The sequence below is a fragment of the Colobus angolensis genome, unplaced genomic scaffold, assembly GCF_000951035.1.
Source record: "Colobus angolensis palliatus isolate OR3802 unplaced genomic scaffold, Cang.pa_1.0 Scaffold48, whole genome shotgun sequence".
Taxonomy (NCBI): domain Eukaryota; kingdom Metazoa; phylum Chordata; class Mammalia; order Primates; family Cercopithecidae; genus Colobus; species Colobus angolensis.
The window spans coordinates 4855374-4875392 of record NW_012118265.1 but is presented as its reverse complement, the minus strand read 5'-3'; the positions used below and the strand labels follow the sequence as shown (position 1 = coordinate 4875392).

General features: G+C 35.7%; 2 protein-coding genes across 2 annotated transcripts in view; one reads left to right on the top strand and one right to left on the bottom strand.

Annotated features, from left to right (window-relative positions):
* The window catches only part of MED12L (mediator complex subunit 12-like), a 353697-nt gene that overhangs the window by 57860 nt on the left and 275818 nt on the right, over nucleotides 1-20019 (bottom strand). Inside the window, exons 19-29 of the mRNA XM_011958966.1 lie at nucleotides 19028-19159; nucleotides 14421-14648; nucleotides 13642-13783; nucleotides 11879-11999; nucleotides 11397-11498; nucleotides 10197-10310; nucleotides 6997-7196; nucleotides 3261-3449; nucleotides 2598-2672; nucleotides 2295-2482; nucleotides 1287-1448 (exon numbers count right to left, since the gene is read on the bottom strand). Of these exons, the coding sequence (XP_011814356.1) occupies nucleotides 1287-1448; nucleotides 2295-2482; nucleotides 2598-2672; nucleotides 3261-3449; nucleotides 6997-7196; nucleotides 10197-10310; nucleotides 11397-11498; nucleotides 11879-11999; nucleotides 13642-13783; nucleotides 14421-14648; nucleotides 19028-19159 (1653 nt within the window). The remainder of the gene's footprint in view (nucleotides 1-1286; nucleotides 1449-2294; nucleotides 2483-2597; nucleotides 2673-3260; nucleotides 3450-6996; nucleotides 7197-10196; nucleotides 10311-11396; nucleotides 11499-11878; nucleotides 12000-13641; nucleotides 13784-14420; nucleotides 14649-19027; nucleotides 19160-20019) is intronic.
* Nucleotides 1-20019, top strand: part of P2RY12 (purinergic receptor P2Y, G-protein coupled, 12) — a 47381-nt gene that overhangs the window by 5651 nt on the left and 21711 nt on the right. The gene's annotated exons all lie outside the window — the stretch shown is intronic.

Below are 20019 nucleotides of genomic sequence, written 5' to 3'. Positions count from 1 at the left end.
TGCCTGTGGGAAGTGAGGCAATGCACATACACTCGACTATTAGCAAAAATCATATTGACAAACAAAGCGCCATGTTGGAAAGAAAAATTTCTTAAAATGAGAACTAGGCCAAAATATTTCAATCAGCATCATTCTACATGGGCAGAATGAAGAGCCCCTGACGTGGGAAGAGCGATCTTTCAAGTCTCTTCAGTGCCATCTGTCCTGCCTGTGGGAAGTGAGGCAATGCACATACACTCGACTATTAGCAAATATGATTTGAAAATTAAAATTACGCCTTCTTGTTGGTTAATTAATGCTGGCCAAGATGGTAAAACAACCAGATGAAAAACAAATACAATACATACAATGCTGGTTCTCTATCAAAATGTACTGTAGTTAAGAGCACAGGCTCAGAAGCGAGACCCTGGATTTAAACCCAGGCTTTATGTCCTTCACTGTGTGTCCTGGAGCAACTCATGTAACCCTTAAGTGCCTCAGTTTCAACATGATATAAAGAAGAGAATGAGAGTACCTATCACATGATTGCTATGATAATTTTAAAAGCTCATGTACATAATGAGTTTTAGAGAGGAGTTGCCATTTTGTAAGCAGTCAATAAATGGTGGCTACTATAGTATTATTCATTAGTGGACAAGAAACTTATATGCTTAAAATATTTTTTTTAATGGAAGGAACTGTCCATTTTTTTCCTTTACTCCTAGGTTTCATGGCATTTTCACATTAGGGTGAGGTTTTGTTCTTTCTCAGTAACACAGTTTTCAAATATAATTACTGGAAACCTTTTCTTGGGCATAAAATAAATTAAGAAAACATTGGTAGTGGTAGCCTAGGAGTTTTAATGTCTAGTCTAGAATAGGAGCCCTAAATGTTAAAAATATGAGCAATTAGTTCAGATACCAACATGCCAGAATTATACGTTATATTTATTTTAAACATAAATACTTAAATAATAAAAAAAAATTAGAAATAATTAAAAATAAAATACAGGGATCAGGTAGCTATCCAGATCTGATTCACTTGGTCTAAAGCGGGTCTCAGAAATCACTGTTTTTAACAGTTCAGCAGTGATTTGGATATAAAGGCAGAATTGAGAACTAATGTATTAAGGATTATAACCTGAAACTTTTTAAGAAGACAGCCTTGCTTAACAGAATATTTCCAGTTCCATTTAAAAACTAAATTTCAGTGGACTCTGGGTACAATGACCACACGGGTTTACAGGAAGTGAGACTTTCTCAATTATTCTTTAAACTCTCACACAGACGCACATCTTCAAGTCATACCTTTTCTGTTTCTGTCTGTCCCTTTCTTTTTTGGAAGAAGAACCCAAGTGCTGTCCCTTCTCCAGCTCTTCCCCAGCAGCTTTCAGCACTCTTCCTTGCACAGAAGTTGGCAGCCTGGCAATGAGGGGGGCCACCAACCATACGCCCCTGCGTTCGGAGGAACTAAAATCAGAAACAGGTGTTACACCAGAGAAAGCATCCTTTCCCCCGCTCTCACAGTTATAACAGAAACTCCAAAGCAAAACTTTGATGTATGAGACACACAGACTGTTCCAAAATTTCCCTTTTATTTCTGTATTATCTTTCCTTTTTCCGAACACTAGGCATTTGCATGAGCTTTCCACCTAAGCTTACAGAAAGCAATAAAACATGCAGTTCTGGAAGGATATTGTAACTAAACTGATTTTAATGTTTTCCTATGATCCCGTCTCTGATTAAAAACAATCACTTTCTCCAACAAATAATATATTTTTCTGTCACAGTTACAATATGAAATACTATATGTAAGCATACTAACAGCTAATTTTTAAAGTTTAAAATTCGCTAGTTATACTTTATGCCAGAATGATGAAATACAAATCAATCTGTCTTTCATGATTAAATAATTACTTTAAGATTTTATATGCCTACTGGTTCTAATTCTGCACAAAAATTATCAGGACATATTTGTGCAAAATGATAAATCAATAAAAATGGTGGAAAAAGTGTTTCCCATATAATGAATACCACATAACACAGTAGACCAAGGGACACTGAAAGCATGAACCAAACCTGAGTTCACCTGCAGTTTCAAGGTGTTTAGTCCTACTCCATCAAATATTCCAAATGCAAAGCTATCATCCACCCCAGCTTCACTCATTAACTTATTAAAATAATGATAATCGCCACTTACAAGTAACTATGTTCTTCACATTCCTGGGACTTAAAGAAAAATCACTGTGCTACACAAAATTTACTGTTACTTTTGAGAAATTCATGACAGATCAATAAAACAACACACAAAAATACCTTAGGAATGTCTTTATTCCATTCTGTCTTGTGCTACTTGTATCAGCATTTCCAATACTGTTTGGGTTGAAGAGGCTCATGCCAGAATTAGAAGAATTATTTAGGTCCGCAGACTGCTGGAATACCTCTATTGTTGCCTTTGCAATATTGTCCAGTAAGTTGTTCATTTCGGCCACAGAACCAGAGCCCTAGAGTTAGATATAAGAATACTGGCACATATGTGTATTCCTTTATCCTCAAACATCAACGTGTTTTGCTTTTTATAAAATTTCATACAGAGATAAGCTTTCAATACAAACTCACAGGGTCCTTCAAGCACTGTTTGATCATTAGCTGGAGTTCTAACCAGGACTGCCTCAGTGTCCACTGCTCAAGATTCTGGGAAAAATGGAAAAAATTAAAACATCATGGGTATCAAATGTGTTAAAATACAGTAATTCCTTACAGTACTCCTTCTCTAAAGAAAGAGCAGAATAATCATACACAATACAAGAATTCATATGAGTCAAAAGGTTCCCAGACTTGTTGCATATATATTCAGTAGTGACACAAACCAACAAACAGAAACATTAATTACTAATTAAATAGTTAATATTGTGCCTGACTCAGCTATGCACTGAAACTAAATAAGCATTTCTCCTTTCAAAATCTATTTAACCAATCCCATTCCAAAATGATTTCAATATTCATTTAATAATATATTTAACATAGCCCCTCTCTGAAGCATATTTCTCATGTAAATACAATACTGACTTAAAATAGCAATATTTGTTTGATGATTATATACAATTTGCAGTATGTATATCCACCCAAAAATAAAGTATGTCAATTCCACAGAAAATGTGGGGAATAAAAATCAGAATTAATTGAAATCACAAATTAGCAAGGACAAAAGAAGAAAGTAACTCTTTTTATAATTACAAAGAATTTGTCAAATGACAGAAACACAATCTGTATACGACTGACCTGAAGAATACGCTTAATGTGCTGTCTTTGCAGGTTGTCCCCCTCGGTACATTCTTTAATGCCATGAGGATAACAGATAAGCTGCAGTAATTTCTGTGCTTGCATATTTGAAAGCACAGGGTCCAATATAAGTTCTTTGTCTGTACATAATCTTTCAGGTTCTTTTAAGCAATGCTCTCCTACCCATTCCTAAAAATAATAGGGCAATTAGATTGACAGGCACTCGCTTTTGGTATATATATGCAATATATACTAAATCTACAGTGCATAATTGAACATAAAACTGACAGAAATTTTCCAATTTAAAAAATTACATAAAGTAGGTAGAAAAATTTTAAAAACAAAATTTCTAGCATTTTGACTTCTAAAGAATACAAAGTAGAACTTTGCTTAAAAACATTTTTTAAAGGGAAAAAAGGAAAAGAAAAACAATAAAGAGAATATTAGTATGTTTTTAACTGGAAAGTGAGGTCTTGCTCTAGGTACTATTTTGTGACAGTTTTTTCTAACTTGCTATGTAACGATTCTATCAGATATACGTTCTTCATAATTGTCATGGAAAACATTGTACTATCTCACTGACTAGATGGAACATAGTATAACAAATATTTAGAAAACTATCTTCCATTTTGATCCTATTATGAATAATGTTATCATTATAAATAAGTATTCATGCACATCTCTTTTCTATACAATAAACTGTCAGGGTAATTTGTTTTTTTTTTTTTTTTTTTTTTTTTTTTTTTGAGACCGAGTCTCGCTCTGTCACCCAGGCTGGAGTGCAGTAGCCGGATCTCAGCTCACTGCAAGCTCCGCCTCCTGGGTTCACGCCATTCTCCTGCCTCAGCCTCCCGAGTAGTTGGGACTACAGGTGCCACCACCTTGCCCGGCTAGTTTTTTGTATTTTTAGTAGAGACGGGGTTTCGCCGTGTTAGCCAGGATGGTCTCGATCTCCTGACCTCGTGATCCGCCCATCTCGGCCTCCCAAAGTGTTGGGATTACAGGCTTGAGCCACCGCGCCCGGCCAGGGTAATTTCATAGAAGTGCAATTGCTGGGTCTAGTGTGAGTGGGGGGGCTATAGATGCATGGGGCTAATGACCCTCTGAAGAGTTTCTAGCAATTTAAACTCCTATTGCCTTTTCTTTATCATTTTTTTCAAAGGCAAATTATTACACTAAATAAAGTAAGGAATCATCAACAGTAACAGAGCCCAATTTGAACCCAGATCTATTTCGGGTGAAGTCTGTTTCTTAACCACCATACCAGTGGCTCAATGCTGGTTGTCCACTAAAATTACTTGGGATCTTTATAAAATTCCATGCCCAGGGCCCACATCAGACTAACTAAATCAAATTCCGGTGGTGGCTCCCAGGTATCAGTAATTTTTTAGGCATCCAAATTGTTTTAAATGCCCCAGGCGATTCCAATATGCACTCACAGTTCAGAACCAATGCACAATTGCCTCTCAATACTTATATGACTATATAGTTAACTTTTACCATAATTATAACATGCCTGTAAAATACAAAAACATGACCCTGTCGATGTGACATCTATAGCAAAGTACAAAATAATATATAAAGTATGTCACTTTTTTGTATAAGAAAAGATAACTTCTAAAAAAATATATGGGAGGGAGAATAAACCAAAAAATAATAAAACTGGATCATCTGGTAAGAGGGATACGGGAGGGAAGACACATCTCTGAGTATACTTTTTTGTACAGTTTCATTTTTAGAAGTAAGCTATTCTATAGACAGAGCTGGGGGCAAGAAAGGAACTTAAGGCAAAAGCAAATGAACCTAGTTCCATTTCAGATAAAGAATATATTCAAAGGGATGGGAAAAGTTCCAATAATTTTTGAACACAATATTTTAAACCCTTAGAGAAAGTGGAATTGCAAACGAATCTTCAACTCCTTTTGGGTAGGTTTGTTCTTCCTAGTGGTATGTGTGCTACATTTCTTTCTTTCTTTGAGACACACTCTTATTCTCTTACCCAGCCTGGAGTGCAGTGGCACAATCTAGGCTCACTGCAACCTCCACCTCCTAGGTTCAAGCGATTCTCATGCCTCAGCCTCCCAAGGAGCCAGGATAACAGGCATGTGCCACCACACCTGGCTTATTTTTGTATTTTTAGTAGAGATGGAGTTGCATCATGTTGGCCAGGCTGGTCTCAAACTCCTGGCCTCAAGTGATCCACCTGCCTCAGACTCCCAAAGTGCTGGGATTACAGGCTTGAGCCACTGCGCCCTGACCTAGTGTACATTTTTGATACTGTATTCTAATTAATCACTTTTTGACAAAGCACTGGATAGCACATTTAACATGCCCGGCCATGTGTACCATTGTAAAACTATTTCAGATGTATTATAGAATTAAATAAGTTGATGTTTTTGGGAATCAGCATTCTTACTATGGAAGAAGGTGAGACTAATATGAATTAGGGGAAAATACTTTGTGGGGTTGGATTGGAATTGAAGGTATCAATAGGACCTCATAAATATATATATTTACATATATTTATGTGTATGGATGTATTTTTCTTCCTAGCTTTGTCTGCAAATGGGTCCTAGAATTAATGATACTCCATAACCATGAGCATACATAATACCCAGATCTTGGTTTCTAAGTACCATTCTCTGCTAAACAGAACCAAGGGCTCCTTGGAGGAATAGTTGATTCCAGGTCCGGGGCACAGAAAGTACAACATGGGCCAGAAACTATGAAAATACCATCTATTTTTTAAATGTCAAATGATGTGATAGAAAGGATGAATCGATTCCTGCTGGACAAATCTGGGACAGTCTGAACATGAAAATAACGAAGTACAGTATATTATAACCCATATGGCTAATAAAGAGATAAATAGGGGAGGAGGGCAGGCTCTTCCTTAAAACAGGACGCAGACTGATATTATGAAGGGAGAGGAGGAGCAGGGGAAAAAAAAAATCACCATTTCACAACCATCATAGTAAAGACTAGATTGGGCAAGAATGAAAATGAATGCTTATGACACCTGGGGGAGTTAGATGAGGAGAAGAAAATTTGCACTGTCTCAAAGTATCTCCTCAAAGATTGCTTATTGCAAGGAGAAAATTAGTAACCATACAGTGGGGAAATCTTGAAACTATACAATGGAAACATCTTAATCAAAATTAACACCACCCTTGAGGTGCAAATGGACATCACATGCCTTCAGACATGATTACCTGAAAGAACACAAGATTACTTCTGTAGTATCTTGGCCAGGGATGCATAATCTGAAGCTAATCTACAGGAAACCTCAGACAAATCCAACAATACTGGGACAATTAAAAAATGGAACTGTGGCCTATAGATGGGGAAAAATTACTGTACCAAAACCTAAATTTTCTGATGTTTAATAGCTATATTTTGGTTATGTTATGAAATAAAGCAATATTCAAAAGAATGAATATACAATCTACTCATAAATGAATGATTCAGAAAAAAATAGGTATATGCACACACATCTCCACATACAAATTACAAAGCACATGTAGCAAAATGTAAAAATTAGTAAATCTGTGTAAAGGATGAACATGAGTTTTTTAAAAATAATTCTTGCAACTTTTCAGCAAATTTAAAATTATTTCAAAATAAAGTGAGCAAGAAAAAAAGGACCACCTATGCACAAGTTTCCTACAAGTGTAAATAGCTCTCTCCAAAAGAAGAGTTACATATTCAAAGTAAAAGGCAAATTAAATTAGAATACCTGTTGACAGATAGTCCTTAGTACGTATCTAGCGTATTCTCTTAAATTGGCAGTTTCAATGGAAATGCTTTTCCCACAGGATTTTGGATTTTGTGAGGCAGTCCAGATATCATCAGCATTCCCATCACATCGCAAACCTCTCATGGTGAAGTCATCATTCTTTAAAGAGCTGACACTGTTATTGCCAATTTTGGCATCTCCTAAGTAATAGAATCACAAAAGCAAAATCACAGAAGTTCAAAATATTGCCAAATATTTGAGGAGCAAATGAGGATAGCTTTCAGGGATTTAAAATATGTGAATATTATTATTATTGAATAGCCAGTTGTTCAGGAATAGAGAGAATGGATCAAGAGAATAAATTCATAAACCCAGAGAAGTTTTTATCAGAAATAGAGAAAAACCAAGTTCAAGACTCAATCCTTACTTTGTTTGTATAATTATAGTTTCACCAAACTCGGAAAGGCCATTATGAATCACACTAAATAATCACACATTGGTTTCACCAATATTTCAAGCATGAATGTATTCAAATTCATTTGACTTATAGACAAGGAAAAAATGGGTTACTCACCCTTCTAGATGTCCCTTTTCCATTTCTTCTCTTACAATGACTTATTTTCTATCCATAGGTCAAGAGAAAAGTTTTGCCTTAGCCCACCTTACTATCAACTTCTTGACAAGAGAGATTTATTTCCCTGGGAATGGAAAAGGGCAATGCATACTAAGGAAGCCCTGAAAAGTAGGGCATTCATTGAATAACCCCTGTTTTTTACCTTCCTCTCTGTAACATACAAATAAGAAAACCTTACCTGATAAATCTCTAGTATACTTAGTGAAATGAAGCTAAGGAAAGTGTTTTCTTCATAACAAAGTTCTGGGAAAGAAACTAAACAGCATGTTTGAATAGCTAGAAATAAGAAATCTCTAGCCATGAAAGACAAATAACTATCATATTTTAAAAGTGAGAGAGTAATAAAAATTCAAAATAAGGATTGCCAAATGACAACACAGCCTTCAAACTTTTGCCTGTTTACTCACAGGATCATAGGCCTTGACAAGAAAATTTCCTGGAACCAACACATGCTTTTACAGTAGGCCTTCACTGCCTGCAGTAAGTGGGCAAAACAATGCCCAAGTTAATGGAAAAAGCCTTTTAAAACCCACAAGTCAACCAAGAAAAAGTTTTGACTTTGCTGAAAAATGGCTTAATGAGTATTTACTTACAAAATCTTAAGCGGAGGAGAGGAATAAATAATGAATTTCAATTTATCAATATATAATCATATGTTTCTCATTAAAATACAAACACAAAGAGTACCAACTTCATTTTACCCACAGGATTTAATTCAATAGATCACTTCAGGAGCTGAAAGAAATGACTAAATTCTAAAAGTACCAAAATGTAGTATGCTTTCACTACCGTTAGGTGATGTAAACAACTACCTCTATACCTTGTTAAATTGTAGAAATTAAAAACCAAATTTGATATAATGGTCCCACCTCCCTAACTCAAAATATATCCTGGTGGATAGGAATTGAGAGTTGGTTAGGGCATGGTAGGGTGGATAAATTACAGCTTCTGCAAATAAGAGAAGAAAGGAAAAGAAAAGAAAGAGAAAAAATCATATCTGCTAGCCCCATAATAGGAAATCCTCATTTAGTTTAGATATTAGGATAACAGAGAAGGTATGAGAGTCTGTGCCAGACCTTCAGCAATTGCATAGACAATAGAATACATTGAGTGTTCAGTGCCCGCCTGGCTCAAAGCTCTGCTGACATTAAACTGACCTGATCCTGACTTCTTAGACCCAGGGAATCCTCCAAATTACATAAAGAGGTGGGCAAATTTTACTTGAGATTAGACCAGTCCTACAAATCATGGGGCCAGTGTCTAGAAGGTACTCATCTTGGTTTCTGCAAGTAACATGTGTGTCACTTACAAATTCACACTTCCAACATAATTGTATTGAAAACTCATTCTTTGCTAGTTTCTCTGATGAGCACTAGAAATACCACAGGCAAAAAGCCAGTTCCTATCTTCATGGTCCCTACATTTATTTATTAAGTAGAACCGACCAACTGACTTTCCCTGCAAATATGATTACAGTAGGGAAATTTTAATCACTGAAATGAGCATTTAATGTTGGCTGTATAAATCTATAAGCCTCTACACTCAGAGGAGGCTGTGGTCCTTGATGTGGCTCTACCTTCCCTTTTTACTACAAAATTCACAGGCCTGTGTGTGTATCCTTTCTTAAGGTGAAGTTTTGATAGATGGTTTTTTGAAAATTCTGTTATCCTTCCTCATCATCACCAAATAACATTTCCCAAGCAGGGCAAGATTATAGCCTGAAACATGTTATTTAGGACTCATCTAAAGCAATTCCTATCCATTCAGTAATTTCTGTTCTAATGAAAGGGAGCTACTTCTGAACATAAGAGTCAAGACAAAAGAAGGTACCCAAAGTTAGAATTAGGCAGTCTGAATTCAAGACTTTCTAATTATTCAAACCCTTTCTGATTTATAGAATAATGTTTTAATGTATTACCCTGTAAATGAAGAGAAAAGGCAGTGCTATTATTCCAGGAGAATACTTACAAATAAGGATGTAAAGAACATCTTGGACATTATGAATTAAATGAAAAAAAGTATTGTGAAATTTAATATTGATTTATCAATAATATCAACATCATTGTAACTACTGCATGGGTCATCAAAAAACAAAGTTAGAAGGAAATATACTTGTTCAGGGTCATGACAGAAGCAGAAACACTAAGATTAAAACTCAGACTTTCTGGTGTTCTGCTCCCGAAACATAATCTGGATAAAATGTAAATGTTTACTTAGATTACAAAGTCATCCCTGTCTCTCACAAAGTGTGATTTCTGCCACCGAAGAAGGCAAAACAACCCTGTGGGTCTGAGGACCTATTTTACATCAGAATAAGACATGATGCCACTAAAATACCATAAAAAATATTATATGTAAGTTCCCCCAGAGACACTGTAGATAAGGGACAGAATCTTCAGAGTCTTATGTATTTGGTCTAAGATAAACCAACTAATTTTTCCAGGAGAATAAGCGATCAAACAATATCATATTTCCAATAATATTACTAGATTTAAATCTGAAAATAAATTATTTTGCCTTCCTTTCTGGTGATTAACCAAGAAGCTTAGGGTCAGAATAATCTTACCAAGCATCATAATTGCTTTTAAGACAGCAAACACGGCTCCCACTTCAATGCTGTTGTGAGCAGCGGCTAAGAGGTGTCTATCACAAGATGATCTTATTCCGGGGAAAGGTTTGCCTACAAAAACAACAAATCTTTAACAGTCTCATCACCATCATTAGTAATGTTTTGTAATTATTTACAGGCAGTCAGCCTTTCATTGTTAGACTGTGGGTGCTTAATTGCCATTAGCTTGCTTTAATTGATGCTTCATGGATTCACTAAGAAACACTGCCAGTACTCCTCACTTATCCTTTTCTTGTTATTTACTAAAACAATGTCGTTCCTCCTCAGAGATACATCAACAAGATTAGTAGGACTTTCACATACTTGTATTGATTCTCACACAGATACATGCATACCTATATGGAAATGATCTTTAGGAAAAGACTTCACCAACGCCCCTAAAATTCTTACTTTATTCCTTCTACTTAGTACAAGAATAAATGAGGGCCGGGTGCAGTGGCTCATGCCTGTAATCCCAGGACTTTGGGAGGCTGAGGCAGGTGGATCAAGAGGTCAGGAGTTCAAGAACAGCCCAGCCAACATGGTAAAACCCCCATCTCTACCAAAAATACAAAAATTAGCCAGGCATGGCGGTGCATGCCTGTAGTCCCAGCTACTTGAGAGGCCGAGGCAGGAGAATTGCCTAAACCCAGGAGGCAGAGATTGCAGTGAGCCGAGATCACACCACTGTACTCCAGCCTGGGCGACAGAGTGAGACTCTGTCCTGAAAAAAATAAAATAAAATAAAAAAATGAATAAAATAAAATAAAATAAATAAAAATAAAAAAATAAAAAATAAAATAAAATAAAATAAAATAAAACAAATCACCATTGCCCTAAGCTGCTGTGGTGTGGTTCAGAACCAACACACACAGTATGTGAGAAGACCATGCTGCCCACCAGCATGACTTGGCCTAAGAGCAGAGGCATTTTTATTGCTTATTAACTCGATTCGTATTTCTCAATACATCCTGATATTACACGGATTAAAGGTGCTGACAGCCCTCTCAACGAATGGTATCATCTCACCCTTCATCACCCCCAGGGCATGCCCAAAAAATTAAGAAGGCAATTACAGAAAGGGACAGCCTATTTGGTCATTTTAGAACCTTTAGCTACCAATGAAAAGGTAATCAGATTTTTCAGCAGTCAGCTCACCCGTTGCTTGAGGTAAGAAGCAGGCCTGGGGAGCTCGGAAGAGATGAAGCAGGAGTCGGCATGTCATTCTCGCCCCGGGCTCAGCGTCCGCATCTCCACAAGCTAGGAAAGGAGGATTGGAAAAGCAAGTTTTCTAACACACTTGGGAACACGTCCTTCAGGTTTCCTATCAAGCTAAATTTCCTGGAATAATTTAAATAAATTTTCCTTATGGTAAGAAAGTGAGGCCCTGGTTATTTTTCTGAGAAATCTTAGTGCTTCCTTAAAACAGACTGTAACATAGCAGTTTCCCACCTTTTTCATGGTGATCCACGTTAATTTGTATACAACAACTATTACAATTCTACTATATCTACCTTGATACTACACCACTTTCCAATATACATACCCTCAAATACTCCTTTCACTGTGTTTTAGTGTTAGAAACCACTCCATCAAGACAACAATCAAAGAACAACTGAAGTTCCTGGATGCTGCCTTACCTGCCGCTAGAAGAGAGGGAAGTGCGACATGCTGCACGACGTCCTCCAGGGAAAAACACTGTCGTGCTATCAGAATAGCAATGAAAGTAGCTAATGAATCATGGAATGAAAGGTCACTCACCTTCAAGAAAAACATTGACAGGTTTTAATACCTAACAACCTTGTGAGTAGTATCTAAGATTAATAACTAAGAGATTGTAGGTAATACCAATAAGATCTCAAATCCCAACATGAACCAACAGAGGGAAATGACAACATATCATGATGATTATCCTCTAGCCTATTTCTATTTTATAAAACAATGAATGAGGTTTACCCACATTCCAATGCTGTAAGAAAATACTGAGCTTTGACTTGCATACATGCAAATGAAAAACAAAACAACAAAAACACAAAATCAGGAAATCACTTCAAGATGTAACATCATTAAAACATTTTGGCAGAGTGCAACAAGATATATCATTTAAGAGTTAGACCATTAGAAGGCAGGGAAAAACCAGGAGGCTCCCCCCTAGTTGAAAAACAAGCCTCACTAAGGTTTTGGAGTTCCTTTCAGTGATAACTACTAAGGATTCTTTAATATGATAAAACTCATTTTAAAAACAACTCTGAAAGTTTCCAATTGACTCTTAAATTTAAAAAGAAGAAAAAGAGACAGAGGGGGAAATTCATTCAGTCACAGTGAAAAATTTACCTTTCTAGATCTCATGTGACCTTGGCAGAAAATAACAGGAAAAACAACTACAATAGCAATCTTCATACTGATTCGTACCACTTGCCAAAGACTATGGGTAACTTGCAAAAATCACCTTATTTATTAGCACAACGCTATAAGGTTCACACTATTATTAATTCAAATTTTTTAGATGAGAAATTGAAGCAAAAGGTAAAGTGTAATTTTAAAAAAACAACTAAGAGATTAAGAAACTATATTAAAGAAAGTCTCTTCTGTCCAGAAAAGCAGGCCACATCTATGAATTCTACATACATAAATTCTTAAGTTTTCATATAATGAAGATGTAGAAATAGGATTTTCCAACCAGTCCTGACTAGCAGAATTCAGAAGTAAACCTTCAACTGAGAGGCAGGTATAAAAATGTATAAAGAACTATGCATAAGCGATACTAATGTAGGACAAAGACTACTCCAATAAGTGGCAACAGGAGAAGTAAAGAATCAAGACAGATTTTTAAAGAAATACACACATCATGGATGCAACATGACATCCAAAGAAGTCAGTGATACATACGAGGGGTATCTCTTTATCATCTTCCAGGCATAATTGCCAAAAAACACTGGACACCCTCAGAATCTAGAGCTGGACATTCTTATGTAACCCCACAAAGCCTTTATTTGTATAGTGTGCCTTGCACTTAAAAATATCAAAATGGTTCTCTTCAGAATGTGAACTGCTTTAGTTAGATTATATCCCATGCTATGAGGAACCCAGGGCAGTTGGTAAAAAGAAAAAACAGCTCTGAAGGGACCATCCATATGGAAGAAATCTCAACTAAATGGAAATTTCAGGAAACAAAGAAATTCTTGATCCCTCTGCTGCAGATTAAACTATGCATTCTATTTATTGCTATTTTTTTCATGTATTTAATCCATGGCAATGTCATTGTGGTTTATTGCTTTTGGAGAAAGAAATGATATTTTATAACATTTCAGTTGAATCAATTAAATAAAAGCCAAAAGCAGAAAGATTAGCCACTAATTATTTAACTGCACAGTTCAATTTCTAAATGAAAAAGAAAACTTACATCTACAGTGCAAAGTACATCATTAAACCCCCACACGTGATTTGAAGAACAACAAAGAGCCTTCAGAACCCCCAGCCATTCTGAACTAAGAACAGTGCAGCAAGCCGTAAGCTCGGAGGAGAAATTGGCTATGTCGTTAATCCTAGAAAATAAAAAGAAAACATAGAAAGTAACCTTGTACGAAAGAGAAATACTCACCTGTGATATACTTAATTAACATATATTTCACTAACATCAAACAAGTCATTTTCTTAGATTCACAGATAATTCATTTGTCAAATAACTTAGTAGAACCTTGAGAAGAAGATTAAAAATGGCTTCAAATATTTTTGACAATTAATGCTGTTAAGCAACAATCGGCACATATATGAATTAGAATATTTTTAGTTTCGTGAATAAATCTGAGCTACGATTTACATTTTTAAGGGCAACAAAAAGTTTATAGATACTATGTAATTTAGGTGGACCCAAATACAGTTTTTTTCAAAATATAGGCATTTTTATTTGTATTTTTATTCTATGTTTTTGAAAATAAATGATGTAATTGTTGGCCATATTGAAAACATCTCATGCCAGCATAATAAATCAGAAAGCACTGTCTCTTAGGTTTAGGAAATTATAAGATAGTACAGAGGTAAATTAAGGAAAAAAAGAAGATTTAGAAAAAGCAAATGATAGCCAAATGTGAGTCCAGACGCTTACTAATGACATCAATTTCAAAGAAGCACCAAGGCAACAACTCTTTGGTTAATCATGAATTCCAGGGTAACCCATCTCACCTGCCAGCATCCTGATGGCCCATACATACATTCATGAGTGTATTGCAGACAAAGCTGTAGCGATTGGCCGCATTGTCACTGAGGATCTTGCCCAGCATTGAGTAGTTGATGCTACGGGCTGAGGGATTCTCAATAAAATCCATCATGAAGTCTGGATCCCAACGCAAGTTCGAATTTGCAGGCATCACATTATTATATATGGTTTGCTTTACTTTTGAACAGGCACTACTGAGGTTATCAGAAAAAAAGTTAAAACAGAAAAATAAAACTAGAATAACTACTTAAGAATATATTAAATGGCAAGAACTGTAATGCATTCCTAGAGACGATTTACATTATAAGTTCTTAATTTGAACTTCTTACTAATCGGTGTTAATCAAAGTACTTTGGAATGTACACATTCCTCAGTAAATAATTTCTAAGTAGGTGGAACAACAAAACAGAAATGAGGTATTTGGTTACAAATCTTAAGTATTTCCAAAATATGGTCTACATTTTACATGCTTTAAAAATCAAAGAAATTTCTATGGCTTCCAACAACTGTGTCTTAACAGTTGTTGAAAAGTGTTATTACTTAAAAAAAAAAAAGGATTCAATTACACATAAGGGAAATTGTGTGTTACTCTTAATTATACATCCTACAAAACTATTCCTCTGGTATAGTGTACACAGTAGAAGTTCGTGTGCCAAGACTATTCTGGAAACTGTCGCACAGCTGTGAAGAAGAGAGGCACATTCCTTGCCTTCAAGGAACTTATATTCTAGTGAGGGGATATGGATAATACACAAATTCTAGGGAAGTGAAAAAACTATTATATCATTCATAAAAACTTAGCATGTTGTATTTCTCAGAAGCATTAGAGATTTTTAAAGAGCCTGGTCTATCATATGAAAACAGTTCATGTTTCAGTGAGTTATGTCTGAATCACATATAGACTATTAGAAGTATAAAAGGAATTAGAATCTATCTCCTCCAAACCTGCTCTGTGAATGAGACTGAGAGAATGATGTGATTTAAAAGTTCAGGTTCTATATAAACTTAGCCATTTGTGCTTACCTTCTGTAGGTAGCAAATTCATAAACAACATTCACCTTCTCTATTCAAAAGCTCTTTTATGCATCAGAAAGTCTGTTTTATAGATTAAGTTTCTGGCAGCAAATGTATTCGTGGTTTGTGGTGACCTACAGCTTTTTTTATAAACCCCATATTGTTACATACTTGCCTCAACGGTAGCCAGGAATGAGTCCCTCAAAGATGAAAAGTCATAAGGACTCTCTATCCTAAACTATTGCCACTGTCAACAGGTTTAAGAAAACAGAGATAGTTCAGTTCAATGTTTAGCAAAATGTAGTTTCACCTCTACTCCTTGAGAATCACTTTTGTGGTGTTTGTTAAAAATAAAGAATCCTGGACCTCTACTGTAGGTATATAGAGTCTGTATGTGCAACAAGATCTCCCACATATATCAAGTGCCAAATGCTTGGGAAGACTAATGCTTGGAAAGCACTAGTCTAAGAAAGAGGACTCAAGTCATTTACTAAATGGCAGCAAATACAATCTTCTACATTCTCTTTCTGTGCAGACAACTTATATTTTTAAAAATGTGTTGGCTGTCATTGAAGGATACAAGTTAGCAATTCAGAGTCATGACATTTTCAGTTTCTTGAGGTTGATGTGAGAGTTAAAGCTCTTGAGAGAAATAACTCAGCACAATGCTTGGCACACAGCACCAGCTCAATCAGTGGTAGAGGTGACCAATGTTGTTATCTCCCCCAAATACTCCTCTCACGCAACTGAGTGAATGGTGTTTCAGAAAACATATTCCTCTCATACAACTTTTAGCAATCTTGTTTCAGATAAAATTATTAAAGTTGTTTTATCAGTACACTGATAGAAATACCTGTGTATCTAGCTTTTGTTTGTCCATTTTTCTTCATCTCAAACTACAAATAGCTCTCTGACTTCAAGATATCCCAAGAAAGTTGTATTTCTCTTTCATTTTTTAAACAGAGGAAACTTTAGACAGTGCCAATCACCGTGATGTGCCACTCTGCTGACCCCTAAGTAATTTCTCTATTCACTGCGTGCTGGTACCCTAAATCTCCACACCCAGTGCATGTTACTTGCATTACTTCATTTAACCTATTTGCACCACACTGCAGGAGTATTAAGGGTCAAATAGGCTATTGCGGCTGTCTGAGGAAGCTCACTATTAAAAAAAAGGGCTGCTGTAAGAACTGAATCATGTAAGAGAAAGCTCTTTGAAAAATGTAAGCTGAAACAGAAAGCTCTATGTAAACTAAGAGAAGAATGTAAGTATTTTTTAAATTGTGACATAATTTCCATGGAAAGATATTTCCTAAGACCCACTCAAATATTTCACAAAGGATTATTTTGAAGTCTAACCCATTTCATAACATATTTTCACACTTTATTAATACCATTAAAAATACAAATTGTTTTAGATAAAACTATCATTCAACAGATTTTTTTCAGTGCCTACTAAGAGCTACATACTCTTCTAGGCACTGGGATACAGCAGTGAAAAAAATAGAAAAAGCTGCTGCTGTCATGAAGCATACATTTTAAGGAGGAGCCGGACCATAAATAAATATAGGATCTATGGGGGGGTAGCAAGTGCTGAGGTTCAGAATGATGACATGGGGGTGCTATTTAAAATGGTGTGCTCAGGGAGGCAGTCATGAGTGAAGTGTGGGAGTGAGGCACATTAGTAACTGAGGACAAGTATCACAAGCAATGTAAGATAAATTGCAAAAGCCCTGCCATGGGTCATTCTTAGAGTGTTTGATCAGTAAAAAGGTCTGTGTCACCAGAATAAACAGAGGGAAAGGGGTGGAAGAGAAGATGGGACCCTGAAGATCCTGAAGGCTATGTAGGGACGGTGAATTTTATTCTGAGTGGGTGAAAAGTCACTGAAAGCCTGTGAATCATTCGTGTATTAAAAGGATCATTTTAGTGGTTATGTTAAGACTGTGTTTTAGAGTTAAGGGTGCAAGCAAGGAAACCAGTTAGAAGAGCTCTGCAATGGTCGCAGCAAGAGGTATCCATGGCGATAAAGAGAAGGTGAAGAACGGGCAGGTTCTAGAGATGCTTGGAAGGCAGAGCTCACAGAATTTACAAACAAAGTGGATATGAGGTACGACAAAGGAAAGAAAACAGTAATTGAACATCCTTTCTCTACCTCCTTCTGGATTCCAAATTTGTTTTGCTAGTTATTACCTTCTACTACTCTCCTCCTACCCATCTGTAGTTAATAATTGTCCTCAAAATAACATTAAATAAGCATTTACTTTCCAGCACTAGTGCTGCCTGTGGGGGTAGCAAGTGCTAAGATACAACGAATGACAGGAAGCTGGGGATGCTATTTGAAATAGGAATGGCCATGGAAGCAGAAAGACAAACGGAGTGAAGAAGTCAGCATACAAATACCTCTGAAAGAATGTTCTGAGTTGGGTGATTTCAAGAGCAAAGCACAGAATACTGTCTCTCACACTTACAGTAATTTGTAGTAAAAGGTTATAGCTACAGCAAAAAATAATTCAACATGAATTCTGGATAAGAGTATTATGAAAATAAAAATATTTATAAAAATACAATTTTCTGGACTCATTAAACAATAAAATATTCCTTAAGCAATAAGATGTATTGACAGGAATCAAATACCACTATCATTATCAGGTCATGAATTTTAATCTAACATAGCAAGTAGGTTAACTGCAGAATTTACAGTACCTTTTTGTGATTAATTCAGTTCTACTTTTTTCATACCAGGAAACATTAGATAGCATTTATCAAGCTGAACCTGAATCAAATACAATCTGTAATAGAAACCAGGTTTCCTACTTTTAATGCACATTGATTTAATGTTATTCAGTGAGGGTACTGGTCATTTTTTAAAAACTCATTAACACATGAAAAAGTTATCTGCTAAACAGTAAATTGTTTTTGTAAAAAAGAGGAAAAGTAAACACAGTATGAAAAAGTTCTAGAAAATTGAATGGGGCTATAGAACCTTCTATGAGTCACTGGAAATAAAAAATGAAACACTGTAATGCCCAAAGGATATTAAAGCTAATGCAAAAAGTCAGCTCAGAAAAGGTGGATATCAAAAGCACGAGAGATACAAATAAAGCAAAATATAAAGAGCTGCCTCATTGATCTATTAGATTTATAACCCAAACTGAATTTTAAACTTCAAATGGAAAGATACATCAAATAATCATTACTTCAGTAGGACTTACCTAAAATTCATTGTCTGTACAACATATAGAGAATGTAAAATCTTAAGAAATACCATATTCATTGAAGAAATAAAATCAAAGTTAGAGAGTTTATGACCTAATATCATTTCAATATCAGGGGAAAAAAAAAAAAACCTATGATCACACATTATTATAATCTATCGTGTATTTTCCCTGTGTATTTTACTATTCAGTTTCAACAAATCTTGAGTATATCAAAATTACTGCCTAATAGATACAATTGCAATTAGCTTTCATTATTCAAAAGGATGACAATATTGCCAGGGTCACTAACAAACATAGGCATGATCCTATTTCTGTCCTTTTGAGTCTCTTCTACTCACCTGAAGAGGTCTCCAAATTTACTTCTGAGGTGGCTACATGACACATAGAGATCATAGAGGTAGGCTAAGATGCATCTTTCAGGGGAAGAACATTCTGAGGGGTTTACGACATGCTTGACCACACCACACAACCTGAGGAGAAAAATATATGAAGAAATGACACACATATTTGCTACTATACGGGTTATCATCTGACTCTTTTAGAGGGAAAATATGTATTACTTGGGTAAGGAAAAAGATATCAGATTGTTGAAACTAATAAATAGAATAGTAAATAACTCAGTACAATATAATTTTTCTATTATGACACTGAAATAGTAGATATAAAAAAAAAACTTCAGAAATGTCACTGATGACAAGAAACAAAAGCAATGAAAGAAATTCCTTCATAAAGAAGGTACGTATGGAGGAATCCACCAATTAAGTTGCTGTGACTGAGACACAAAAGGAAAACTGTTGTAGAGAGCCCCCGCCTCCTAGGTAAAAAGAATCACAAATGCAGTCAGTGTGCAAAGATTCCCAAGTGTTCTCCTTTGTAAAGGAGCAATTCTTCAAAGCAGTCAATCTGGGAAACCCATTTTCAAGTGCACAAGCAGTTCTTCGTTTGCAGTCACATTCCCCTTACACATGTATACATTCCCCTATGTATACAAACTAGAAAGAAATTTATTTTAGTTTATCTTATATAAGAAGATAAAGCCTCTTCTGTTTTGTTATATTCTCTACAACTCCTGTAGTTATAGGCCTCTTTGTCCATAGTCCATAAAACACAGAAACCATACAACCACAGATGTAAACACTCGTGGTCCATTCACCTATCTGTGCATCTCATTCCATCACCGTCTTGTATTTTGTTACAGGGCTCAGCCATTATATTACACTAATGGAGTCACAGATGACAGATTATTAAAGATGAAAAAAGCTTTAGAAACTATCTGATTCATCATCCTTATTGTATAAAGAAGGCTCAGAGAGGCAGAAAGGTGGGGTGA